The sequence below is a fragment of the Heterodontus francisci genome, chromosome 5 (genome assembly GCF_036365525.1).
Source record: "Heterodontus francisci isolate sHetFra1 chromosome 5, sHetFra1.hap1, whole genome shotgun sequence".
Lineage (NCBI taxonomy): Eukaryota > Metazoa > Chordata > Chondrichthyes > Heterodontiformes > Heterodontidae > Heterodontus > Heterodontus francisci.
Genome location: NC_090375.1, coordinates 133,584,982 through 133,607,249, shown reverse-complemented (window position 1 = coordinate 133,607,249; position 22,268 = coordinate 133,584,982). Strand labels below are relative to the sequence as shown.

Genomic DNA, 22,268 nt, shown 5'->3' with positions numbered 1-22,268 from the left:
ATCCTGCTCCTAATTTGTATGTCCCTATGTATGTAATCTCTATTAATGTTGTACAGACTCTACAGATACATTTTAAAATACTGTACAAAGCATATTTCTAAATGATTAGTGACATCTAGGGATTATGATAGGGTGCTACACCAACTTTTTCTCAAATTACTTATCCATTATTCCAAGTGCAACCAAAGAGTCCACATAGAACTTGAAGGACTGTAACTACCAGATAGTGCCTCAAACATTTCTCCTTTATTCCTTCTACTTTTTCTCTCTCTATCTGCGTGTGTTCATCACATATGCATGCTAGTGTGGTCGCGTCGCATATTCGTAGTTGTTAACCGGATTAGAGTTTAAGATGAATAAACTTCTACCATTCTTGTTTAAATCTAAGGAAACTTGTTTGATTTCTTTGCCTTACAATTAGGGCAGTGAACAAGGATTCACTAAGGGGGAGCTAAAAACACTGTTTTCATATTAAACCCTTTTTCAGGTTAAACCAGGCAAAGGCTGAGAGGGAACCCACGAGACCCCTTTTCACCTGGTCATAACACGTGCAAATAATTTTTCATGTCCTAATTTCATGTGCTAACTTATTCCTTCGACATCATGTTGCAGATTCTACTTGTTTAAAAGTATTTTATCAGAGTCACATGGCACTCTTATCCATCATAACTCTGCAGAAATGTTTTTTTTAAAAAAGACTTGATAAACCCTTTCACTTGACTATATTGTGTATGCAAATAAGTTAATTCCAGTCTTGTATTCTTGTTGCAAGTATATTAATTTTGCTTTTCAAACTTGGATTTGATTTTTTTCATCACTTGATGAAATTGTAACCAAGTTGGTGTCACATACACATTAATACAGGATGTCAAACAAGTGAAAATGGAATTATTTGTGCAAATTAAGGCTCATGTATACATTGGATTGAAAAAAAACCTAGATTTAAATGCAATGAAAATAATAAAATAAATCAATGGATTGTGGTAAGAAGTCACTCACTAAGATCATCAGTGGAATCTTCCGTACCTTTCCCACCACAACACATGATAAAAGGCACTCTTCTCTCCACGACAGCCCGGCACTGTACACACTTTTTCATTAGACTTGCACAATCTGAGAATATTTAAAAAAATATAAAAAAGACTTGCATTCATATAGTGTCTTTCATGACCACTGGACATCTCAAAGTGCTTTACAGCCAATGAAGTACTTTTAAGGGTAGTCATCGTTGTAATATAGGAAATGCAGCAGCCAATTTACGCATTGCAAACTCCCACAAAAAGCCATGTGACAATGACCAGATAAACTGTTTTTGTGATGTTGATTGAGGGATAAATATTGGCCAGAACACTGGGGTAACTCAAAATAGTGTCCTGGGATCTTTTACATTCACTTGAGAGCAGATGGGGCCTCAGTTTGACATCTCATGCAAAAGACAGCACTTCGCACAGTGTAGGTCACCCTCAGTACTGAACAGGAGTGTCAGCCTAGATTGTTGTGCTCAAGTCCTGAAGTGCACTCGAACCCACAAGATTTCCACGACCTGAGGCGAGGCTGCTGCTAACTGAGCCACGGCTGACAATATTTATTTAGCTATATTTATTTCGTGAAGAACAATTCTCAATGCTTGTGCTATTAAAAGTTCAGTTTCACTTGATAAAGTGCAGGGTATTGATCATGGAGAAAGAAAACTGCATAAATTAGATCAAAGAGTCATCATATTTAAAACCATTATACTATAAATAAATACATTTCACAAATGGCCAACAATTAACGAAATAAGTTACAAATTTAAGTTTCTGAATCAGTTGAACATTCATTAACCTCAACTTTATTACATATCACCTGTGTTTCAAGAGCATTTTCTAAAATGCCATCACAATTGAGCTTTTGTCAAGAATAATAATGATGTTCTGAAGGATATCATAAATAAATATTCTTTACATTGACAGGGTCTGCAAGTATCACACTGTTGACACCTGATCATATTGGGACATGTTTTAAAAAACATGCAAATTACAAACTTTTGGTTAGCATGAGAATGACCAAAAAAAAGTTTTCAATTTCTCAAAGCTAGATTTATGCACGCATGCATTTAATCTGTATAATTATCTATTTCTGTTTAAAAACTAAATGCAATAAAAATTAACTTAAATCTGGCTTGAAATTTACTTATTGATCTGAAGAGCACTGGGTAGTACTGTTGGTAAAAAAAACCGTTCTTATAGTAGTGAGTTCAAATCCAGCACTGACCACCTCTGCTAACACTGGCCCTAAACTGGAAACAAGCAGCTCCAACTGAAGTTATGTACTTGAACTGGCTCAACATTGAATCCTTTTTTGGGCATATACCATACTGCTAAAATTTAAATTTAACATTTTTAACGTAAAGATCAAGGGACGGAAATTGTGGAAATTCGTCTGTCGATTTATAATTAATGGGAACCCCCACCTGGTGGTTTGAGACTGGTCTGAAATTGGGCACTGTGACTGATTACATTTTATGCTTGAACAGATACCGCTCATTGCACCTCTACAGGAAGATTGCACATTGAAGACGATGAATGTTGGGCCACTTGCCTTGCTAGAAGCGATCCAAAGATTAGGTCCCAAGAGTGGAGTTGAAGTGGGCAACAGAGTGGGGTTGGCACAGTGGCAATCGTGACAAACATGGAGTAGGGGGAGCACACCTGCTCCTTCCAACTCCACAGGAAGGTTGATCACAAATAAAAATAGAAAATGCTGGAAATACTCAGGAGGTCTGGCAGCACCTGTGAACAGAGAAACTGAGTTACCTTTTCAGGTCAATGACCTTTCAACTGCAATTCTGTTTTTTTCCCCAGATTTTCAGCATCTGCAGTATTAGATTTGTTTTCAGTGTTACTTAAAAAAAAATTGGCAGCAGAGTGAGTCAGGTCTGGCACCCATTTCCCAAGGGCTCCTTAAACAGATGTTGAGCCCCTACTTAGTGCATGCAAGCAGCACAATGCCCATTTTCAACAGATGCTTGGAAGGCCTAAAAAATAGGCCCGTCAAATTTAGCAGCGGCCCCAACCCCAGTGTAGACTGGGTGCAGGCTGTCCAAGTGAAAAATCAAAAGGGAGTAAATGGAGTTTAATGGTTTCAACCAGCTGAATCAAAACTGGTTACATTGGGCCACATGGGCACTTGCCATAGAATCCTGGTGGCCACAAAAGGTTTAAATCTACATTCCCATTAATCGCATATGTCTCAAGTAGGTGATGCTGATAGATCTTGGCATTCTGCTTTACAATTTATCCCCAATAAAACTGAAGAAAATTCCAGTTCCACACGACGTTCAGGTGAAGGAGGATAAATAAACACATATACAACCAAGTGGCTGGACTTTGTGAACCAGATTGCCAAGATAAAGAAGCCACAGTTCAGATAGCAAGTCAAAGAAATTCCAAGTTATACAGAGTTTTGTGCTGCACATAAACTTGGAAGTGAATTACACTTAGGCACATCAGCCATCTTCAAGATAACAAATCAAACCTGATAGCTTTAAATGTCTGGTGACAGGACCATTTTAATTTATAATGTAGCACCAGCACTGGTAGGAGAGTAGAGTTATAGACTTGCACGTTTACAAAGCCAGTTTCCACTATAAATATGGACATGGGAATTTATAATTTAATGGGAATGTAAAATTTATAAAAATAGGGATTAAACACATGATTTTCAAGTGAGGACTTGTGTTGGTTCAATTACCCTCCGGTATCCAGTTTTACTTCACCACACAACTGCCTTTGGTCTTAGAATCCACGTGTGCAAAGCCACAGTAGATTAAGTACTATTCTGACAATTTATGTATTGGTATTACAATTCTTAAAAAAAACAAAACTTAAGAGTTTATCCTTCTCCTCTCTAGTTAAAATTAGGTTACAGAGTTTGGACAGGAGGGTAGATGTCCCTTCCTGTGTTCATATGGTCCTATAGTGCTGGCGTTTCTGTTGCACTGGAGCTTGCCAATTCTATTTGGCTCAAGCTTTTCTTGCAAATATCTGTGTATTTTTTTAAAATCCCTGGCTCAGGTTATGGCAGTGGGATTTGTTCACCCAGGTCCCCAGGGTTCAAGGTAATTAGTGGGTCAGGGTCTGGTTTTGGACTGGGGGCATTTTGGGGTTAGAGTTTTGGGTTAGGGTCCAGTACAGGGTTCAGAATAGCATTAGTACTGGAATATTTTAGGGGAGGACTATTTTAGAGTTAGGGTGTTGGTTTAAGACCTGGATCCAGGTCCAGATCCAGACTCAAAATGGTTAAGCTCAGGACATGGATGACAGTTCAGTTTTGGGTTCGGAGCGTATTTTGGGGTAAGGGTTGGAGTTGATACTAAATGTAAGGTAAAGTAGAATTTCAGAAAAAAAAAAATTGCCTTTTCAATCCATTGCCCACTTTTATCAAATGTATTGCTATCAAAATGAATTTCTCTTCTATAAACTAACATTGATATTATCCATAAGACATTTTCTTTGAATTGCCTGATAAGGAATAATAAAATTTAGTCTCTGCTAATGCCATATTTACATTATTCTATTTATGTGCACTGAAATAATTACATAAACATCTGCTCATAACAGCTCTATAAGTTAGGCATATGCAGTGATTATATCACAAATAGTTTTGTTTGGGGAGTTAAAACTTCAGTGAAAAGGCAAAATGTTCCAGCTATTGTTTAGTTTACATTCACAGAAACATATGAATATTAGAAAACTTCAATCCAAAGCAATATGAATTAAACTTATTACACTCACTTTCACAGGCGCACATATGACCACATGGCTGAAAAAGCACTGCTGCCTTCTTGTCAGAGCATACCACGCATTCCTCGATCTGTGGGAATTCCAACAGACTTCATGTTAGTCTGAAAATTGAGATTTAACTGGCAACTTACTCATTGTGAATTATCAGTATAAAAGCTCATAACTTTCAATCAGATTATAATAGGGTTAATGTTTGCATCAAAAATGCAAAAAAAAAGAGAAAAATATGATTGTTCATAACCTCATCTACTTAAGCAAAAACAAACTAAAAGCACAATTAGGTGTAGAAGTATATACACCTACTTAATGTAGTTAAGATTCATAAAAACAGACAATTCAAGTTTTGCATTGTGCTAAAACACCAAGACACATGGGCTTGTTCCTGCATCCTCAATACTGCCAAATTTCAACTTGATTCACAACAAGGGAATGAAAATATGGAGTGGGGAGTTGGAGCTAGGAATATTCAAACAGATTGTAAGAACTTTTACAAGTATACAAAAAGACAGTAGCTGAAATAAACGTTGGTCCTTTAGAAGCAGAGACTGGAGAAGTTATTATGGTGAATGAGGAAACGGCAGAGACATTGAACAAATATTTTGTGTCTGTCTTGACAATAGAAAACACAAGTTGCATGTCGGAAATAAGAGGGTAGCCTCGGGGCTAACAAGATTGAGGCAATTAAGGTAATTAATATCAATAGAGAGAAAGCACTGGAGAAACTGACAAATCCCCAGGACCTGATGACCTACATCCTAGGGTTCTATAAGAGATAGATGCAGGGATAGTGAAAGCACTGGTTATGATTTTCCAAAATTCCCTGGATTCTGGAACAGTCCCAGCAGATTTGAAGTTAGCGAATGTAACACTGCTATTCAAGAAAGGAGGGAGAGAAAAAAAACAGGGAACTACAGGCCAGTTAGCCTGACATCAGTCGTTGGGAAAGTACTGGAATCTACTATTAAGGAAATCTCAACAATGCACTTAGAAAATCATAGTATCATAGGGCAAAGTCACCATGGTTTTACAAAAGGAAAATAGTGTTTGACAAATTTATTAGAGTTTTTTGAGGATGTAACTAGTAGGATAGATAAAGGAGAACCAGTAGATGTAGTATACCTGGATTTCCAAAGGCATTTGATAAGGTGCTACACAAAAGTTTAAAGAGCAATACAAGAGCTCATGGAATTGGGGGTAATCTATTAGCATGGATAGAGGATTGGTTAACTGACAGGAAGCAAAGAGTATGCATAAATGAGGCATTTTCAAGTTAGCAGACTGTAACTCGTGGAGTGTCGCAAAGATCAGTGCTGGGGCTTCAGCTATTTACAATCTATATCAATGACTTTGACTAAGAGACAGAGAGTAATGTATCTAAGTTTGCTAATGATACAAATGTAGGTGGAAATGAAAGCTGCGAGGAGGACACAGAGGCTGCAAAGAGATATAGACAGGTTAAGTGAGTGAGAAACAAGGTGGCAGATGGAGTATAATGTGGGGAATTGAGGTTATTCACTTTGGTCATAAGGGCGGCACAGTGGCGCAGTGGTTAGCACTGCAGCCTCACAGCTTCAGGGACCCGGGTTCGATTCTGGGTACTGCCTGTGTGGAGTTTGCAAGTTCTCCCTGTGTCTGCGTGGGTTTTCTCCGGGTGCTCCGGTTTCCTCCCACAAGCCAAAAGACTTGCAGGTTGATAGGTAAATTGGCCATTATAAATTGTCACTCGTATAGGTAGGTGGTAGGGAAATATAGGGACAGGTGGGGATGTTTGGTAGGAATATGGGATTAGTATAAATGGGTGGTTGATGGTCGGCACAGACTCGGTGGGCTGAAGGGCCTGTTTCAGTGCTGTATCTCTAATCTAATAGAATATTTTTTAAAAGGCATGAAACATGTAAATGTTGATGTTCAGAGAGACTTGGGTGTGCTCGTACAAGGAACGGAGAAAGTTAGCATTCAGGTACAGCAAGCAATTAGGAAGGCAAATGACATGTTGGCATAGACTGCAAGGGGATTGGAGTCCAAGAATAAAGAAGTCTTGCTGCAACTGCACAGCGTTTTGGTGCGACCATAGCTAGAATACTGTGTGCAGTTTTGGTCTCCACATTTAAGAAAGGATATACTTGCATTGGAGGAAATACAGCGAAGGTTCACTATACTGGCCCCTGGGATGAGAGGGTTGTCCTGTGAAGAGTGACTGAGTAAATTGGGCCTATATTCTCTGGAGTTTAGAAGAATGAGAGGCAATCTCAGTGAAACTCAGGAGATTCTGAAGGGCCTTGGCAGGGTAGACAAAGGTTGTTTCCACTGGCTGGGGAATGTAGAACACGGCGGTATAGTCTCAGGATAAGGGAACGATCATTTAAAGTTTGAAATAAGGAGAAATTTCTTCACTCAAATTTTTGGAATTCTTTACCCCAGAGGGTAGTGGATGCTCCATCGCTGAATATGTTTAAGGCTGGGATAGGCAAATTTTTGGTCTCTGAGAATTATGGGATATGTAGAGTGGGCAGGAAAGTGCAGTTGAAGTCCAAGATCAGCCATGATCACATTGAATGGCAGAGCAGGCTCAACAGGCTGTGTGGTCTACTCCTGCTCTTATTTCCTATGTTCTTATGAAAAGAGAAAATAGCAAAAGTGAATAAGTGTTCAGGAGAGAATGGACCTATCAATCTATCCTTCCGTACTAACTCCCCCACTCCTCCTGTCACCAAGGTTCAATTCAGAGTAGCACTGGTGAGACTTCATAACTCTTGCCATGTAACAAATGTAGACAGTGCAGGGAAATCTAATTGGGGAAAAAATAGGATACAATACTCAAGAAAGACAAAGTTGCACTCACCTTTGTTCGAGACTGAACTTGGTCTTTACAGATGAGGCACTTTTTAACACGTGGTGAACAGAGAGAGCAGGTTGCAATGTGCCCACAAGGTCCAAACAAAGTGTCACGTTTCATATCCGAACAAACCATGCACTCTTCTAAAGTCTCTGTGTCATTGTTAATCATAGAAGGACTACGTGATCCCACCTGCCCACTGAAATATGGAAAACTTTTATTTAACATGCCTATTATAATTGTATCAGCTCCCTGTTGAGATCAAATATTGAAAACAAACCTCAAATTCAAGCCATATCAAGCACACAAATATAGGGTAGGTTTTCTCAGCAATCCTTCAAAGCTTTATTCCCACCTCTGCTCCTATCCTCCTGAAGGTATGAGCCCTTAAACCAAATTTGCCCTCAGGCACTTTGCCAAGTGGTTTTTATTTATGAGCTTTGACATGCTTCCACTGGATAGTAATCAGCAGTGTTCCTTCTAAGCTGTGCACGTGCACAGACAAGAAGAAATCAAGAATGTGCCATGCAGGGAACAAACAGGCCACACACAAACAACATTCCCTTTAAGATGCGCACACGTGCGGCTGGCCGTCAATTTTTAAGGGACTGCACAACAAGCCGGCTGTGCACAGCAAACAGAAGTTGGGGGAAACAATGGTAACCAGGACTGGAAATGCTGGCTAATTTTCCAGTCCCTAACTGAGGGGTACTAAGAGCAACTGCAGCACTTACATCGCCTGTTGTGATAAGCTAATTCAGCACCGACAGCGATCAAATCTGGGACCTTTCTGGTCTGCACAGCTCAGAAAGTCACTGCATCAGCCATTCAGCCTACTTTTTTTAAAAATAGTGTGTGTATACAAAATCACTATTTTCTTCCCCTAGTCTCTCCAAGGCACCTACCAATTATGGTCAAGATATCAGGAAATGCTACTAATGTTAGGAACTTAAAAGCATTTGAAATGCGATCTGCAGCCTATGTTGTTATTGCATGAGGTACTGGTGCTCAAACTCATTATGCCAATGTAATACCCGTACTTTCACAGTAAATATATTTAGAAGAAAAAAGTGCATACTCCTATACAATATAGCTTCCCCCACCTCCCCAAATGATCTGGGCAAGACTGGAACTTTGTTGTGCAGAGAATCACAGGCATAAACCTTTGTCCCACCACTCCTCGATGGCAGAGCCCACAGGCATATGAATTCTTTCCACCAAAGAGACACCTTTGTAGAGTTCATTATATGCAATACAAGGATGTGTCCACAAAAACCAACAAATAAAATTTTATTACTGTACAAGGGCAACAACCTTGCAATATTTGCCAGTACAAAGACAAGTCCTTATCTTTATTCAAAAACAAGAAATGCTGGATTCACTCAGCAGGTCTGGCAGCATCTGTGGAAAGAGAAGCAGAGTTAACGTTTCGGGTCAGTGACCCTTCCGAAGAAGGGTCACTGACCCGAAACGTTAACTCTGCTTCTCTTTCCACAGATGCTGCCAGACCTGCTGAGTGAATCCAGCATTTCTTGTTTTTGTTTCAGATTTCCAGCATCCGCAGTATTTTGCTTTTATCCTTATCTTTATTACTGAGTACTTAAGCCCGATATATTTAATGGCTTGCCTGTCTCTATAAACATACTATAAGTTTACTACAATAAACAATAAAAATTATGAAGATTAATATTAATTATTTTGAAAAAGCTAAGCTTCACAAATATTTAACATTGCTATGTAGTGAGCTGATTAAATTCATTTACCCTACGACAGCAACTGTGCCAAACTAATATTGGTATACTAACCTGACTTTCTCTTTGTGACATTTTGCCAGGACCTTACAGAGGTTTGGATCAGGGCAAAGATCAAGTGGTGACTGCCCTTTCTTGTTGCGAATAGCAAGATCTGCTCCATTTGCAGCCAGGAAGCAAGCAATAGAAGCAGCACTCTTTTTATCTGCTCCTTGCGTACCCAGGCCCATAAGTAACTGAAAGAGGAGGAAAAGATTACAAGCTTTCACAAAACATAACAAGATTGATCAAAATGCTAAACATTGAGACTTTTTTTGAAAAGGGATCGGACAAAAAAAATCTTCCCACTTAAAAGAGGCAGGATTATTATTTTAATTTAAAGAGTAAATCAAAGATATATCCCATTTGGTCTTGCATTACACATGAAGTACAGTAATTTCCTATAGTTTCAGTTATTAACTCAATGTAGCAATTATAGCATATTTGAATAGCCATATGCCACCAAAGTATCATTTGGTAAGCTTGTATGCTCCTGTTAAAGGAAATCTCAATTAAAATACAAGATATGGCATAATCTCTGATTGAAGTTTTTTTTTAAATCAGTTGTGCTTATATAAAAAGTTAATGTGAGCCCATTCAGCTATTATTTTTTGTCTGAAAAAACAGACATTTATATTAAACAGTGTTAATGTTTCACCACACAAATAATTGTAAACCAAGATAGTTAGAATGGTATTTCAGTATGATTCGTAACCCCAACTCAAAAGGATAATCTGCAATGTAAATCCATTCACATTACTATTCCTATTGCTGTGGGAAAAATATACTATTCGAACTTTAAAATTGCCCTACAAAAACCACATACAGTTAAAAGGAACAGCAAAGGTAATTTGCCCACTGCATTGACTACAATCATTCCATCAATCATCAGGTTAAAGATGAAGCAGAGAAAAGGGGCATTTGACAGATGTCAGGTTGATACTACAAATGAGAATCAAGCTGAATATAGAAAGTTCAGAGGGGAAGTGAAAAAGGAAATGAGAGAGGCAAAGACAGAGTATGGGAAGAGACTGGCAGCTAACATAAAAGGGAATTCAAAATTCTATTGGTATATAAATTGTAGAAGGGTGGTAAAAGGTAGAGTAGGGCTGATTAGGGACCAAAAAGGGGATTTACGCATGGAGGGAGAAGGAATGGCTGAGGTACTAAATGACTACTTTGCACCTGTCTTTACCAAGGAAGAAGATTTTGCCACAGTCGTAGTGAAAGAGGAGGTAGTTAAGACACTGGGTAGGCTAAAAATTGATAAAGATGACCATACTTAAAGTTGACAAGTCACCAGGACCGAATGAGATGCATCCAAGGATACCAAAGGATGGAAGGGTGGAAATTGCAAAGGCACTGGCCATAATCTTCCAATCTTGCTTAGAAACAGGAGTGGTGCCAGAGCAATGGAGAATGGCAAATGTTACCTCTTTGTTGAAAAAAGGATGTAAGGATAAAACAGTAACTGCAGACCAGTCAGTTGCCAGTTTAACCTCGGTGGTGGGAAAGCTTTTAGAAATGATAACCCGGGACAAAATTAAGTCACTTGGACAAATGTGGATTAATTAAGGAAAGCCAGCAGAGATTTGTTAAACGCTAATCATGTTTAACCAATCTGATTGAGTTTTTTGATGAGGTGACAGAGAGGGTTGATGAGGGTAATGCTGTTGATGTGGTGTTAATAGACTTTCACACAGTGCCACATAACAGGCTTGTCAGCAAAGTTAAATCCCATGGAATAAAAGGGACAGTGGCAGCATGGATACAAAGTTGGCCGAGTGACAGGAAACAAAAAGTAGTCAACTGTTCTTTTTCAGACTGGAGGAAGGTATGCAGTGGGGTTCACCAGGACTTTATATCAGGACCGGTGCTTTTCTTAATCTGTAGAAAGAGAAGCAGAGTTAACGTTTCGGGTCAAGTGACCCGAAGTTCCAAAGAAGGGTCACTAACACAAAACGTTAACTCTGCTTCTCTTTCTACAGATGCTGCCAGACCTGCTGAGTGGTTCCAGCATTTCTTGTTTTTATAACAAGCCTCTAGAGTTTGCTATACCAAATTCAGCACTTAGAACTTCAAACATTATTTTATGTTATTATTTTGAATGCGCCCTCCAAAGGAGCATGCAATGGATTTCCACAATGCTTTTCCAGAGGAACAAAGTCAGTTAAAATCAGAACAACCTTAAGTTTCTCTCATTTTATCAACAAAACTTCCAGCAGCTCGAGGGAAATTTTTGTCTCCATGGGTTAGATGATGACATTGTTGCAAGCACAAGCAACAATCAATTTCCCAAAAATTGTTGTAAGCGGGAATACTGCTAAAGGATAGGACAAAGAGAGACTCAAAACTTTGTGGCTGCATCCCCTTTGATATTACATGCCTCAATTCTCACCACAAGTCCTTTTTACGGCACTTCATAATATGCCTTCTGATAATTTAAAACAGAAAACATACTTGGCATTCCCTTGATCTATACTCTTGACAGTGCAATGCTTCTGTTCAAGAGAAATAAACAAACCAGGAGATTCTAGGCCAATTAATTTTCTCTCCATTGTGAATAAACACCAAAACTCCACAACAGGAGATGAAATTAGCAAACAGGGCATAAAATAAAAAAGAATTCTTAGCAGGAATTTATAAAGGACGGATTGTGCTTGACTGAGTTAATTGCATTTTTTTGAGGAAACCAGACACCATAATAAAAGGAGTATGTACCTATGGGGCTGGATTTTGTGTTGGAGGTGGGGCTCCCGGCACCAGGTGGAAAATGCATAGGAAAGCCCACCCCTGCCTTCTAATGCCCCCCAAGGAGCAATCCTCTGGTCTTTTTAAAGCTAAGTTTCAGGAGCTGGGATCCCCACCCCACAGGTAGCCACTGCTGGTATCACAGAGGACTCGGACCCAGGCCCAGCACTGGCACCCCAGACCTCAGGGAAGTGAGGAGAGGTCGCCAGTCCGGAAAGCCCCGAGGGGTAAACCCGTTCCCAGTGGGGTCTCCATGGGCCACAGATTGGCCACAGAAGGAGGAACCCCCACCCCCTCAAGTCTGCAGGGAGGGTGCCTCGTGTTACAAGGCATCCTCCCCGCATGGCACAGGCACCCCACCCTGCCCAGTAAAAGCCCAGTGGCGGCAGGAAAAGGTCCTTAATTGGCCATTAATAAGCCCTCAATCAGCCTCTGGGTGGGAAGGCCTTGGTCGGCCTATCCTGCCCCCAGGAAGATCACTTGGCAATGGGCAGGTGACGGGCCGTCTGCACTCCCCCCGCGCCCCCCACCAGCCACAATACTCGGTGCCCCCTTGTCTCCGATCCCGCCTCACGATGGATTTTTCAGAAATGTGTTTGATAAAACGGATACCAATAGTGTCACAACAACCAAATTAATCTTTTATATGGGCGGCACAGTGGTGCAGTGGTTAGCGGCACAGTGGTTAGCACCGCAGCCTCACAGCTCCAGCGACCCGGGTTCAATTCTGGGTACTGCCTGTGTGGAGTTTGCAAGTTCTCCCTGTGTCTGCGTGGGTTTTCGCCGGGTACTCCGGTTTCCTCCCACCACCAAAGACTTGCAGGTTGATAGGTAAATTGGCCATTATAAATTGTCCCTAGTATAGGTAGGTGGTAGGGGAATATAGGGACAGGTGGCGATGTGGTAGGAATATGGGATTAATGTAGGATTAGTATAAATGGGTGGTTGATGGTCGGCACAGACTCGGTGGGCCGAAGGGCCTGTTTCAGTGCTGTATCTCTAAATAAATAAAAACAAATAAATAAAAAAAATTACTCGATACATCCACCTGATCACAAAAACTTCAATAAAATTTTCCTTTTCAATATACAAATCTGAAGACAAGATTTACTAAATGTCTATCATACCTATCTAAATTAAAAGTATGCCTTACCTTTTAGTTTTTACAGTTAACTGAATAGCTGAGTTAATATATTGCCTTATGAGGAGAGACTGAGGAAACTGGGCCTGTATTCCCTACAGTTTCAAAGAATGAGAGGAGATCTCATTGAAACTTATAAAACTCTTACGAGGCATGACAGGGTGAATGTAGATAGGATGCTTTCCCTGCCTGGTGAGTCTGGAACCAGGGGACACAGTCTCTCAATAAGGGGTAGGCCATTTAAGACTGAGATAAGAAGGAATTTCTTCACTCAGAAGGTGTTGAAACTTTGGAGTTCTCTATCCCAGAAGGCTGTGGAAGCTCAATCATTGAATGGCATCAAGGGATATGGGGATAGCACGGGAAAGTGGCATTGAGGTAGATGATCAACCATGATCTAATGAGTAGCGGAGCCTAATAGGCTCAAAGGGCTGAATGGCCTGCACCTACTCCCATGTTCCTGTGTTCCGATTACACACTTTAGGGGCTATGTGAACACCTAGCACAGGAGTAGGATTTTCAGGCCCTTAAGCCTGTTCCACCATTCTATCAAATCATGGCTAATCTATACCTCAACTCCATCTGCCCGCCTTTGCTCCATATCCTTTGATACCCTTACCGAATAAAAATCCATCAATCTCAGTCTTAAAACTTTACATTAACCTGACATTGACAACCTTTTGGTAAGGGCATTCTAGATTTCCAATACACTTTTTGGGAAAACTGCTTCATTATTTCACTCTTAAATGGCCTTTTCATTTTAAGATTATGTCTCCCCGCTCTGGATTCCGTCACCAGAGGAAATATTTTCTCCATCCTATTGAATGTCTAATTATTTTAAACACCGCGATTGGATCACTGCTCAACCATCCAAACTCAAGGGGATGTGAAACATTCCTTGTTCCAGACCTACTCAGGCCACCCCCCTCACCTTTTTATGGTACATTGATGATTGTATCCGTGCCACTTCCTGTTTTCGCCCTGAACTGGAAAATTTCATGAACTTTTCTTCCAATTTCCACCCTTCTCTCACCTATACATAGTCCATCTCAGATTCTTCCCATCCCTCCCTCAACTTCTCTCTCTCCATTTCTGGGGATAGAGTAACAATATTTACTATAAGCCCACTGACATCGATAGAGCTACCTTAACTACACTTCCTCACACCCTACTTCCCGTCAGGACTCCATTCCATTCGCTTAGTTTCTCCCTCTCTGTTGCATCTGTTCTGATGATGCAATCTTCCATACCAGCACTTCTGATACATCTTGCTTTTTCTTGAACTGAGGACTCCACCCCACCCCCTCCCCACTGTGGTTGACAGGGCCATCAACTGCATCCGTCCCATTTCCCATACTTCTGCTCTCACCCCTTCCCCTCCCTTCCAGAACCATAATATGGTTCCCCTTGTGCTCACCTTCCACCCTATCAGCCTTCCTGGTCAATGGATCACCCTCTGCCATTTCCACCACATCTAAACACATCTCCCCCTCCCTTCCCCTTTCAGCATTCTGAAGGGACCATCTCCTCCGCGACACCTTGGTCCACTCCTCAATCACCCCCCAACACTCGCTCACCTTCCCATGGCACCTTTCCGTGCAAGTGCAGGAGATACAACACCTGACCTTTACATCCCTTCCCCTCACCGTGCAAGGCTGCAAATACTCCTTTAGTGATTCATGTATACTTCTTTCAATATCGTACGCATTCGCTGCTCATAATGCAGTCTGCTCCACACTGGGGAGACCAGGCGCAGATCGGGTGACTGCTTTGCAGAACACCTCCGTTCAGTCTGCAAGTATGACCCCAGGCTTCCGGTTGCCTGTCATTTTAATTCTCCACTTTGCACTCACACTGACCCCTCTGTCCTCGGCCTCCTGCAGCATTCCAACTGACGTTTCAACTTGGCTCTTGACAGCCTTATGGACTCAACATTGAGTTCAACAATTTCAGACAGACAGTCATCTCTGCTCCCATGTTGTTTTCTTTTTCTTTGCAATTTTCGATTTTACTCCCATTCTTCCCTTTATTTTTGCCTTTGGAAAGCAGCTGTTAATCATTCTGCCATTCACACCTCTTCCGGACACATCTTTTGCTTCTTTATGTGTTCCATTACCACTCCCTTTGGCCCTGCACCAAGTTTTTAGTCATTTAATCTCTCCTGTCTTCCACCCTATCAAAGACATTCCCTTTTGTTCTTTATCCACCCTCCCCCATCTCACTTGCTTAAAATCTATCATATTCCTAACTTTTCCCAGTTCTGATGGAAGGTCATCAATCTGAAACATGAGCTCTGTTTCTCCACATATGCTGCCAGACCTGCTGAGTATTTCCCACATTTCTGCTTTTATTCAAGGGAATACAAACCAAGTTTACATAATCTGTCCTTGCAATTTAACCCTTTAAGCCTTGGTATTGTTCTGGAGAATATGCACAATATCTGCTTCAAGTCAATATATATTTCCTCTAGTTCAGTGGCCAAACTGAACACAGTATTCCAGGCGTGGCCTGACCAAAGCTCTGAATGAATGATCCTCTTTCCCTTTTGTTTGATCCATCCCTCTGCTGCATGGCATGCACTTAAATTAGAGACCAAGGTTCAAGCATGTCCACTTAATTTGCTTCCATAAAACAGTACTGTTCTCTTCTGCACTCACAATGCAGAGGAACATAGATACCTTGAGTGAGTGGGCAAAGGTCTGGCAGATGGAATACAATGTTAGTAAATGTGAAGTCATTCATTTCGGTAGGAGTAACAGGAAAAAGGATTATTACTTGAATGGTAAAAAGTTGCAGCATGCTGCTATGCAGAGGGACCTAGGTGTCCTTGTGCATGAATCGCAGAAGGTTGGTCTGCAGGTACAGCAAGTAATTAGGAAGGCAAATGGAATTTTGACCTTCATTGCTAAAGGAATTGAGTTTAAAAGCAGAGAGGTTACGTTGCAGCTATATAAGGTACTGGTGAGGCCGCACCTGGAGTACTGTGTGCAGTTTTGGTCTCCTCACTTGAGAAAGAATATACTGGCACTGGAGAGGGTGCAGAGGAGGTTCACTAGGTTGATTCCGGAGTTGAGGGGGTTGGCTTATGAGGAGAGACTGAGTAGATTGGGATTATATTCATTGGAGTTCAGAAGAATGAGGGGAGATCTTATAGAAACATATAAAATCATGAAGGGAATCGATAAGATACAAGTAGAGAGGATGTTTCCACTGGCAGGTGAAGCTAGGACAAGAGGGCATAGCCTCAAGATTAGAGGGAGCAGATTTAGGACTGAATTAAGAAGGAACTTCTTCACCCAGAGGGTTGTTAATCTATGGAATTCCTTGCCCAGTGAAGTAGTTGACGCTTCTTCAGTAAACGTCTTTAAAGCTAAGGTAGATATCTTTTTGAACAATAAAGGAATTAAGGGATACTGTGGGAGCACGGGTAAGTGGATCTGAGTCCACGAAAAGATAAGCCATGATCTTATTGAATGGCGGAGCAGGCTCGAGGGGCCGGACGGCCTACTCCTGCTCCTAGTTCTTATGATCTTATACTCAGGGAATAATCATAGAAATGGGACTATCTTCTCCAAACAGTAGTGCTATCAGATTGGTTTCTGAGCATGTTCTCTGAATACTTATTTTATCATCTATTGAACAAGCAAATTTATCAAAACATTCTGGAGGAGGGAGGGAAAGAACCATTAAGCAGGGGGAAGCTGCTTCATCGCCTAGTAGTGTGGCTGAAATCAAGAACTCGGGAGACATTTACAGGTACAAAATCAAATGCCATATTCAAATGCCATCATGCCAAGATATTCTTTAGTACTGTATTTCTGAAAGGAAGATGCAGGCAAACTGGACAATAGCATAGTGGTAATGTTACTGGACTAGTAATCCAGTGGCCTGGACTATTGCTCCAAAGACAAGAGTTTATATTCAACTAACAAATCTGGAATAAAATGAGAGTCTCATTAATAATGATCAGGAAACTACTGAATTGTTGTAAAAACCCATTTGGTTCACTGATGTCCTTTAGGGATCTGGCCTACATGTGACTCCAGACCAACACCAACGTGGCAGACTCTTAACTGCCCTCTGAAATGGCCTAGCAAGCCATTCAGCTGTAGGCAGTTCACCACCTGTTCAAGGGCATTTAGGGACGGGCAATAAATGCTGACCTTGCCAGTGACGCTCACATGCCAAGAACAAATAATTTGCCTTAATATGCAATTTGTTAAAACTTGACTTATGTTAAGAAATTACCGTTACAAGCACATAAGCTCAGAGTGGTCATCTATATCACAATAATTATACGACTGAGATGAGACATTCTTTCATGCAACTAAAAATTAACGAAAAACATGTATTTACTGTATTCTTGGAGGGCTCCCAGCCACTATCTACTTTTCCCACATCCTGCATATCCTGCAGTTGACGGAGCTGACATAATGTATGGTGTCGCAGAGCTTCATGGAGAGGTGTATCTCCATCTTTATCCTGGATGTCCAGTTTTGCACCAGCACGGACCAGTAGCTTAAAAAAAATTACAATTCTACCAGTTATAACCTTTCCTCCTGAAAGTCAATTAGTTTTCAAATGCTCTTTTTTCTCAACTCTAAATTAGATATATATTAGTTCTGATAATTGAAACTCATTTTAAGTTTATGTTTTTAAACCAAACTTAGTCATATTATAATTGAATTTACAAATTGTAACAAGATATAAGGTAGTAATCTGAAAGAAAACATCCTATAAATTATTGCAGAATTACGTTGAAGGCTGGTAATACATCACAATGGCACCTTTGGAGCCCAGAAAACAGCAGCAAGGGACACTGAGCTCTCAAAAGTTTTTTTTTCCCAAAACACTGATTTTCCATAACAGCTAATTTACACGAACTCGCCATCTCATATTTTACATCGATTATCTTACCCGAACAATTTGAGTGTGCTGACGCTCAACAGCAAGATGCAACGCAGTTTGCTGGTTTACATTCTGGATATCCAGGTTAGCACTGCCCTGAAACAAAAATGCATCAAATACTTAAACATTTGTGACCTGAGTAATAAATCATGCCAATTCTCCGATTATCTAATCTCCCCGTTCACATTTATATGTTTTGAGTTATTATCTAGCTAGCACAATTACTTGGTGATAATCACAATTTTCTAATTTAGTTATAGTTAAGTAACCAAATGTTCAACTTAATTCTGGAATAAATATTTAGGGTTTTACAAATCCTGGAATATTGCAAGTTGCAAGTGCACCCATCCATCTGAGCAGTCAGATATTTGAATAAATAAATCACGATCAATCAGAAAATGACACCAGGTTAGAGATGTGGCATCTAGAAAAGCTGTTTATTGGTCAGTATGTGTTTAGCAGTCAACTTCAATAAGCTTTTCCAAACACTAGATCTATAACCAGCACTTCAAGTTCCCACAGAAGCCTCCAGTCAAAATAAGAGAGCAGTGTGAGCTGCAGCAATTGCAAGGTTCCAACAAGTCCAGGCTGACTACATTCGAGAGATGATTAGGGCACAGCCTAACAGCCAGCACCGTTTATGAACAGGAAAGAGTATCACACTTTCAACGTGCAGCTACTATGTGCCCATGCTCTACGAATAATGCAGGTTGTGTATGGTACCCTGGTAGCTGCAATATCTTCATTTGGAGTCACTCCAACATCCTCACACTTTTTGACCAAGAACAGAATGCCCAAAGATGGCTAGTAAGGTGTAGGTTCTACCCATTATTGCCACGGCTGATGACATCCACAACTTTGAGCTGGAAAACTATACAATGATGGTCAATGGACCACCAGGACAGTAACAGAGTAAGCCATTTGCATTGCTAAAACAGTGGAGGCAATTTTAGACTACAAAAATTGGCTAAACTGACCCCTTGCTCCCTCCCTATTAGCACTGGGGTCAATTATACAGATATCTCCTCGATTCCTTCCATACCGGCCACATCAAGTCTTCTGTATCAGTCATCTGCTGCACCCTGCATATCCTGTTCTTGCAAAATGGAAAGAAATGGCAAGTGAGCAGCAGTGAGGAGGTCATTATCAGAAGAGCAACCCCAAGAACAAGCAGATTCAGGAGAAGCTGCTGCAAGGTCAGCACAGCATGCAGCGTCTCAAAGACCAGCATTTCCAGCAAAAAATCTAAACCGACCCCTTCACATCACCCCTGCAGTAACAGTCCTTCAATGCTAACCAATCTGCAGCCTCTATATTGCAGGACGCTCCCCCAGACTCTAACCACCATTTGCACAAACAACAATTTAATCGACAAATTTGTACCAGTCATTATAATTTGTAATGCCTTCACAGAATAGCATTTCACCCGACTGTGACCCCACACAGATCTCAACTGTTCTCTAAGCTACTGCTTCCAGAATTTAAAAAAAGCTATAAGCCAGCATTCAGTTTCAGTAACAAATCATTAAACTAGTGAATCTGCAGTTAATAAATGTCTCCTTTTAAAATTGCAGCAGTTGTTTTTCATCACAATGCCAACATTTTCAACTCAAACTCTAAAGCAAATCACACCTGATGCACCAATAATTCTGCCACTTCGACATGATTGTTAAGTGCTGCTAAATGCAGAGCAGTATATCCATCATCCTTTTTCTCATCCACAATCCATGGCCTTGGGAGTTTGGAAAGTAACACACGCATGGCACTAAAGGGGAAAACAAAATGAAGCATTAATTCCATTTGTCCTTTTTTTCCCTTGCATTCCATTTCAGCGAAAATTCTAATATACATTTTTAACCACTCAATGCTTTCCAATTCATGAAAAAGGTATAACTCAGCAAGCCTGAATAAAAACATCCATGAAGAATTACATCCAATTTCACTCAGTTGATAATTCAGTGAGTTTATCCACTGAGCAGGATATAGATCAGGAAAAATATAGCTAACGATTTCTAGTCCGTACTGAGTTAGCTGATCGAAACAGTTAGGGAGCTACAATCAGCATCAGCACTTAATGATTTTCAAGACAAAAAGAAATTAGACGTTCCTACTCCTGATGGCTATCCAGGAAACGGTACAAGAGTAAAGAGGTACTGAGAAATTTGGTCAGGCAACAGTTAAAAGAGTACTGTGTGCAAATTGAACATTGCATTAGGAAACAGGCATTAAAGCTATAAATTCATCAAGAGAATGCTGGGGGTGAGAAACTATAGGTACAACAACATAGTACCTTTAACATAATAAAACATCCCAAGGCGCATTATAAAACAAAACATGACACACAAGGAGACATTAGGTCAGATGACCAAAAAGCTTAGTCAAACAGGTAGGTTGATTGTTTTAAAAGAGGAGAACAGGGAAGTGGTGCAGAAAGGTGTAAGGAGGGCATTCCAGAGCTTAGAGTCTAGACAACTAAAGGTGCAGCCACAAATGGTAGAGCGATTAAAATTGGAGATGCTTAAGAGACCAGAATTAGAGGAATGCCAATTATTCGAGGGTTGTGGGGCTGGAAATTACAGAGATAGGGAGGGGCAAGGGCATGGAATGATCTGAAAACAAGGAGAGGAATTTCAAAATCAAGATGCTGCTTAACTAGGAGGCAATGTAGGTCTATGAGCACAGGGGTGATAGAACGGGACAACGTTTAGCAGGTGATTTAAACCCAACCTTCTCAGCGGAAAGTTGATGGGTGGGCAGTTAAAACTGGCCAAGTCTTCAGAGTGTTCCACTCTTAATACTCATCACTGGAGACTGCTGGGAGTGACGACATCTTGAAGGAGTGCAGTCCAGACCATGGTACCAATAGGTAAGGGAATGCACTGGAGTGAATGACAAAGTATAGAAATACAGACGTTATTGGCAATTCCATAGTTAGGGACACAGCTGGGCATTTCTTGTAACCGTCATCAGGAGTCCGGCATGGTGTGTGGCATCCCTGGTGCTAGGGTAAAAGGCATCATGGAGAGAATACAGAATATTCTGCAGGGGGGAATGAGCCAGAAGTTGTCGTATACGGCAATACCAACGGCAGAGAGAGAGCGGGTATCGAGTCCTACGGTCAGATTTTCAGGAGCCAAGAAAGAAATGAAAAAGTAGGACCTCGAAGTTAGTAATTCTCTGAATTACACCCAGCACCACATACAAGCAACAGCAGAAATAAGAAGATAGGAAGGATCAATGCGTGGCTTGAGACATGGTATAGGAGGCAGCGGCTTCAGATTCTTGGGGTATTAAGACCAGTTCTGGAGCAGGAGGCACTTATTTAAAAGGGATGGGTTGCACCTCAACAGGACTGGGACCAAGTGTCCTCCTTGAGAGATTCACCCGCGTGGCTGTGGAGGGTTTAAACTAAATTGGCTGGGGAATGGGAACCAGCATATAGAAACAGAAAAGAATAAAGTGCGTGTATTGTACAGTACTTGAGAAGGAAGTAGTACCAGATTCGATAGGAGCAGTCTAAGAAGGACAATGAGGAATACAAAGACAGATTTAGAATGCATACATGTAAACGCATAAAGTGTGACGAATAAGGTTGGTGAGCTGCAAGCACAAATAGCCGTGTGGGAATATGGTGTATTGGTAATAATGGAAACATGGCTTAAAAATGGTGAAGACTGGGTGCCTGATTTACAAAGATACAAAATATTCAGAAATGATAAGGAAAAAAGGGAGGTGGGGTGGCACTACTGATTAGGAAAGACATTGCAGCATTGGTAAGAGAAGACATCCTGGATGGGGAAAGGACAGAATCCATTTGTTTCGAGTTGAGAAGCAAAAAAGATATGATCACGCTACTGGGGGAATTCTATAAGCCTCCAAATATATTATATACGAACATACAAATTAGGAGCAGGAGTAGGCCACTCGGCCCTTCGAGCCTGCTCCACCATTCAATATGTCCATGGCTGAACTGCTGGTCCACATTTCCACCTACCCCGAAAACTTCCCCCCCATGCCTATCAAGAATACAATATACATAAAAAAGAGAGGTGGGAGGG

The 22,268-nt window shown here is 40.8% G+C and overlaps 1 protein-coding gene across 2 annotated transcripts in view; it reads right to left on the bottom strand.

Annotated features, from left to right (window-relative positions):
- The window catches only part of mib1 (MIB E3 ubiquitin protein ligase 1), a 201,635-nt gene that overhangs the window by 18,485 nt on the left and 160,882 nt on the right, over positions 1-22,268 (bottom strand). Inside the window, exons 13-19 of one of the 2 annotated variants that reach the window (XM_068032142.1) lie at positions 19,843-19,975; positions 18,220-18,306; positions 17,659-17,820; positions 9,426-9,607; positions 7,627-7,819; positions 4,776-4,854; positions 1,027-1,113 (exon numbers count right to left, since the gene is read on the bottom strand). In XM_068032142.1, coding sequence (XP_067888243.1) covers positions 1,027-1,113; positions 4,776-4,854; positions 7,627-7,819; positions 9,426-9,607; positions 17,659-17,820; positions 18,220-18,306; positions 19,843-19,975 — 923 coding nt within the window. Of the gene's footprint in view, positions 1-999; positions 1,114-4,775; positions 4,855-7,626; positions 7,820-9,425; positions 9,608-17,658; positions 17,821-18,219; positions 18,307-19,842; positions 19,976-22,268 lie in introns of both variants that reach the window. The other variant, XM_068032140.1, reaches the window with a different exon arrangement.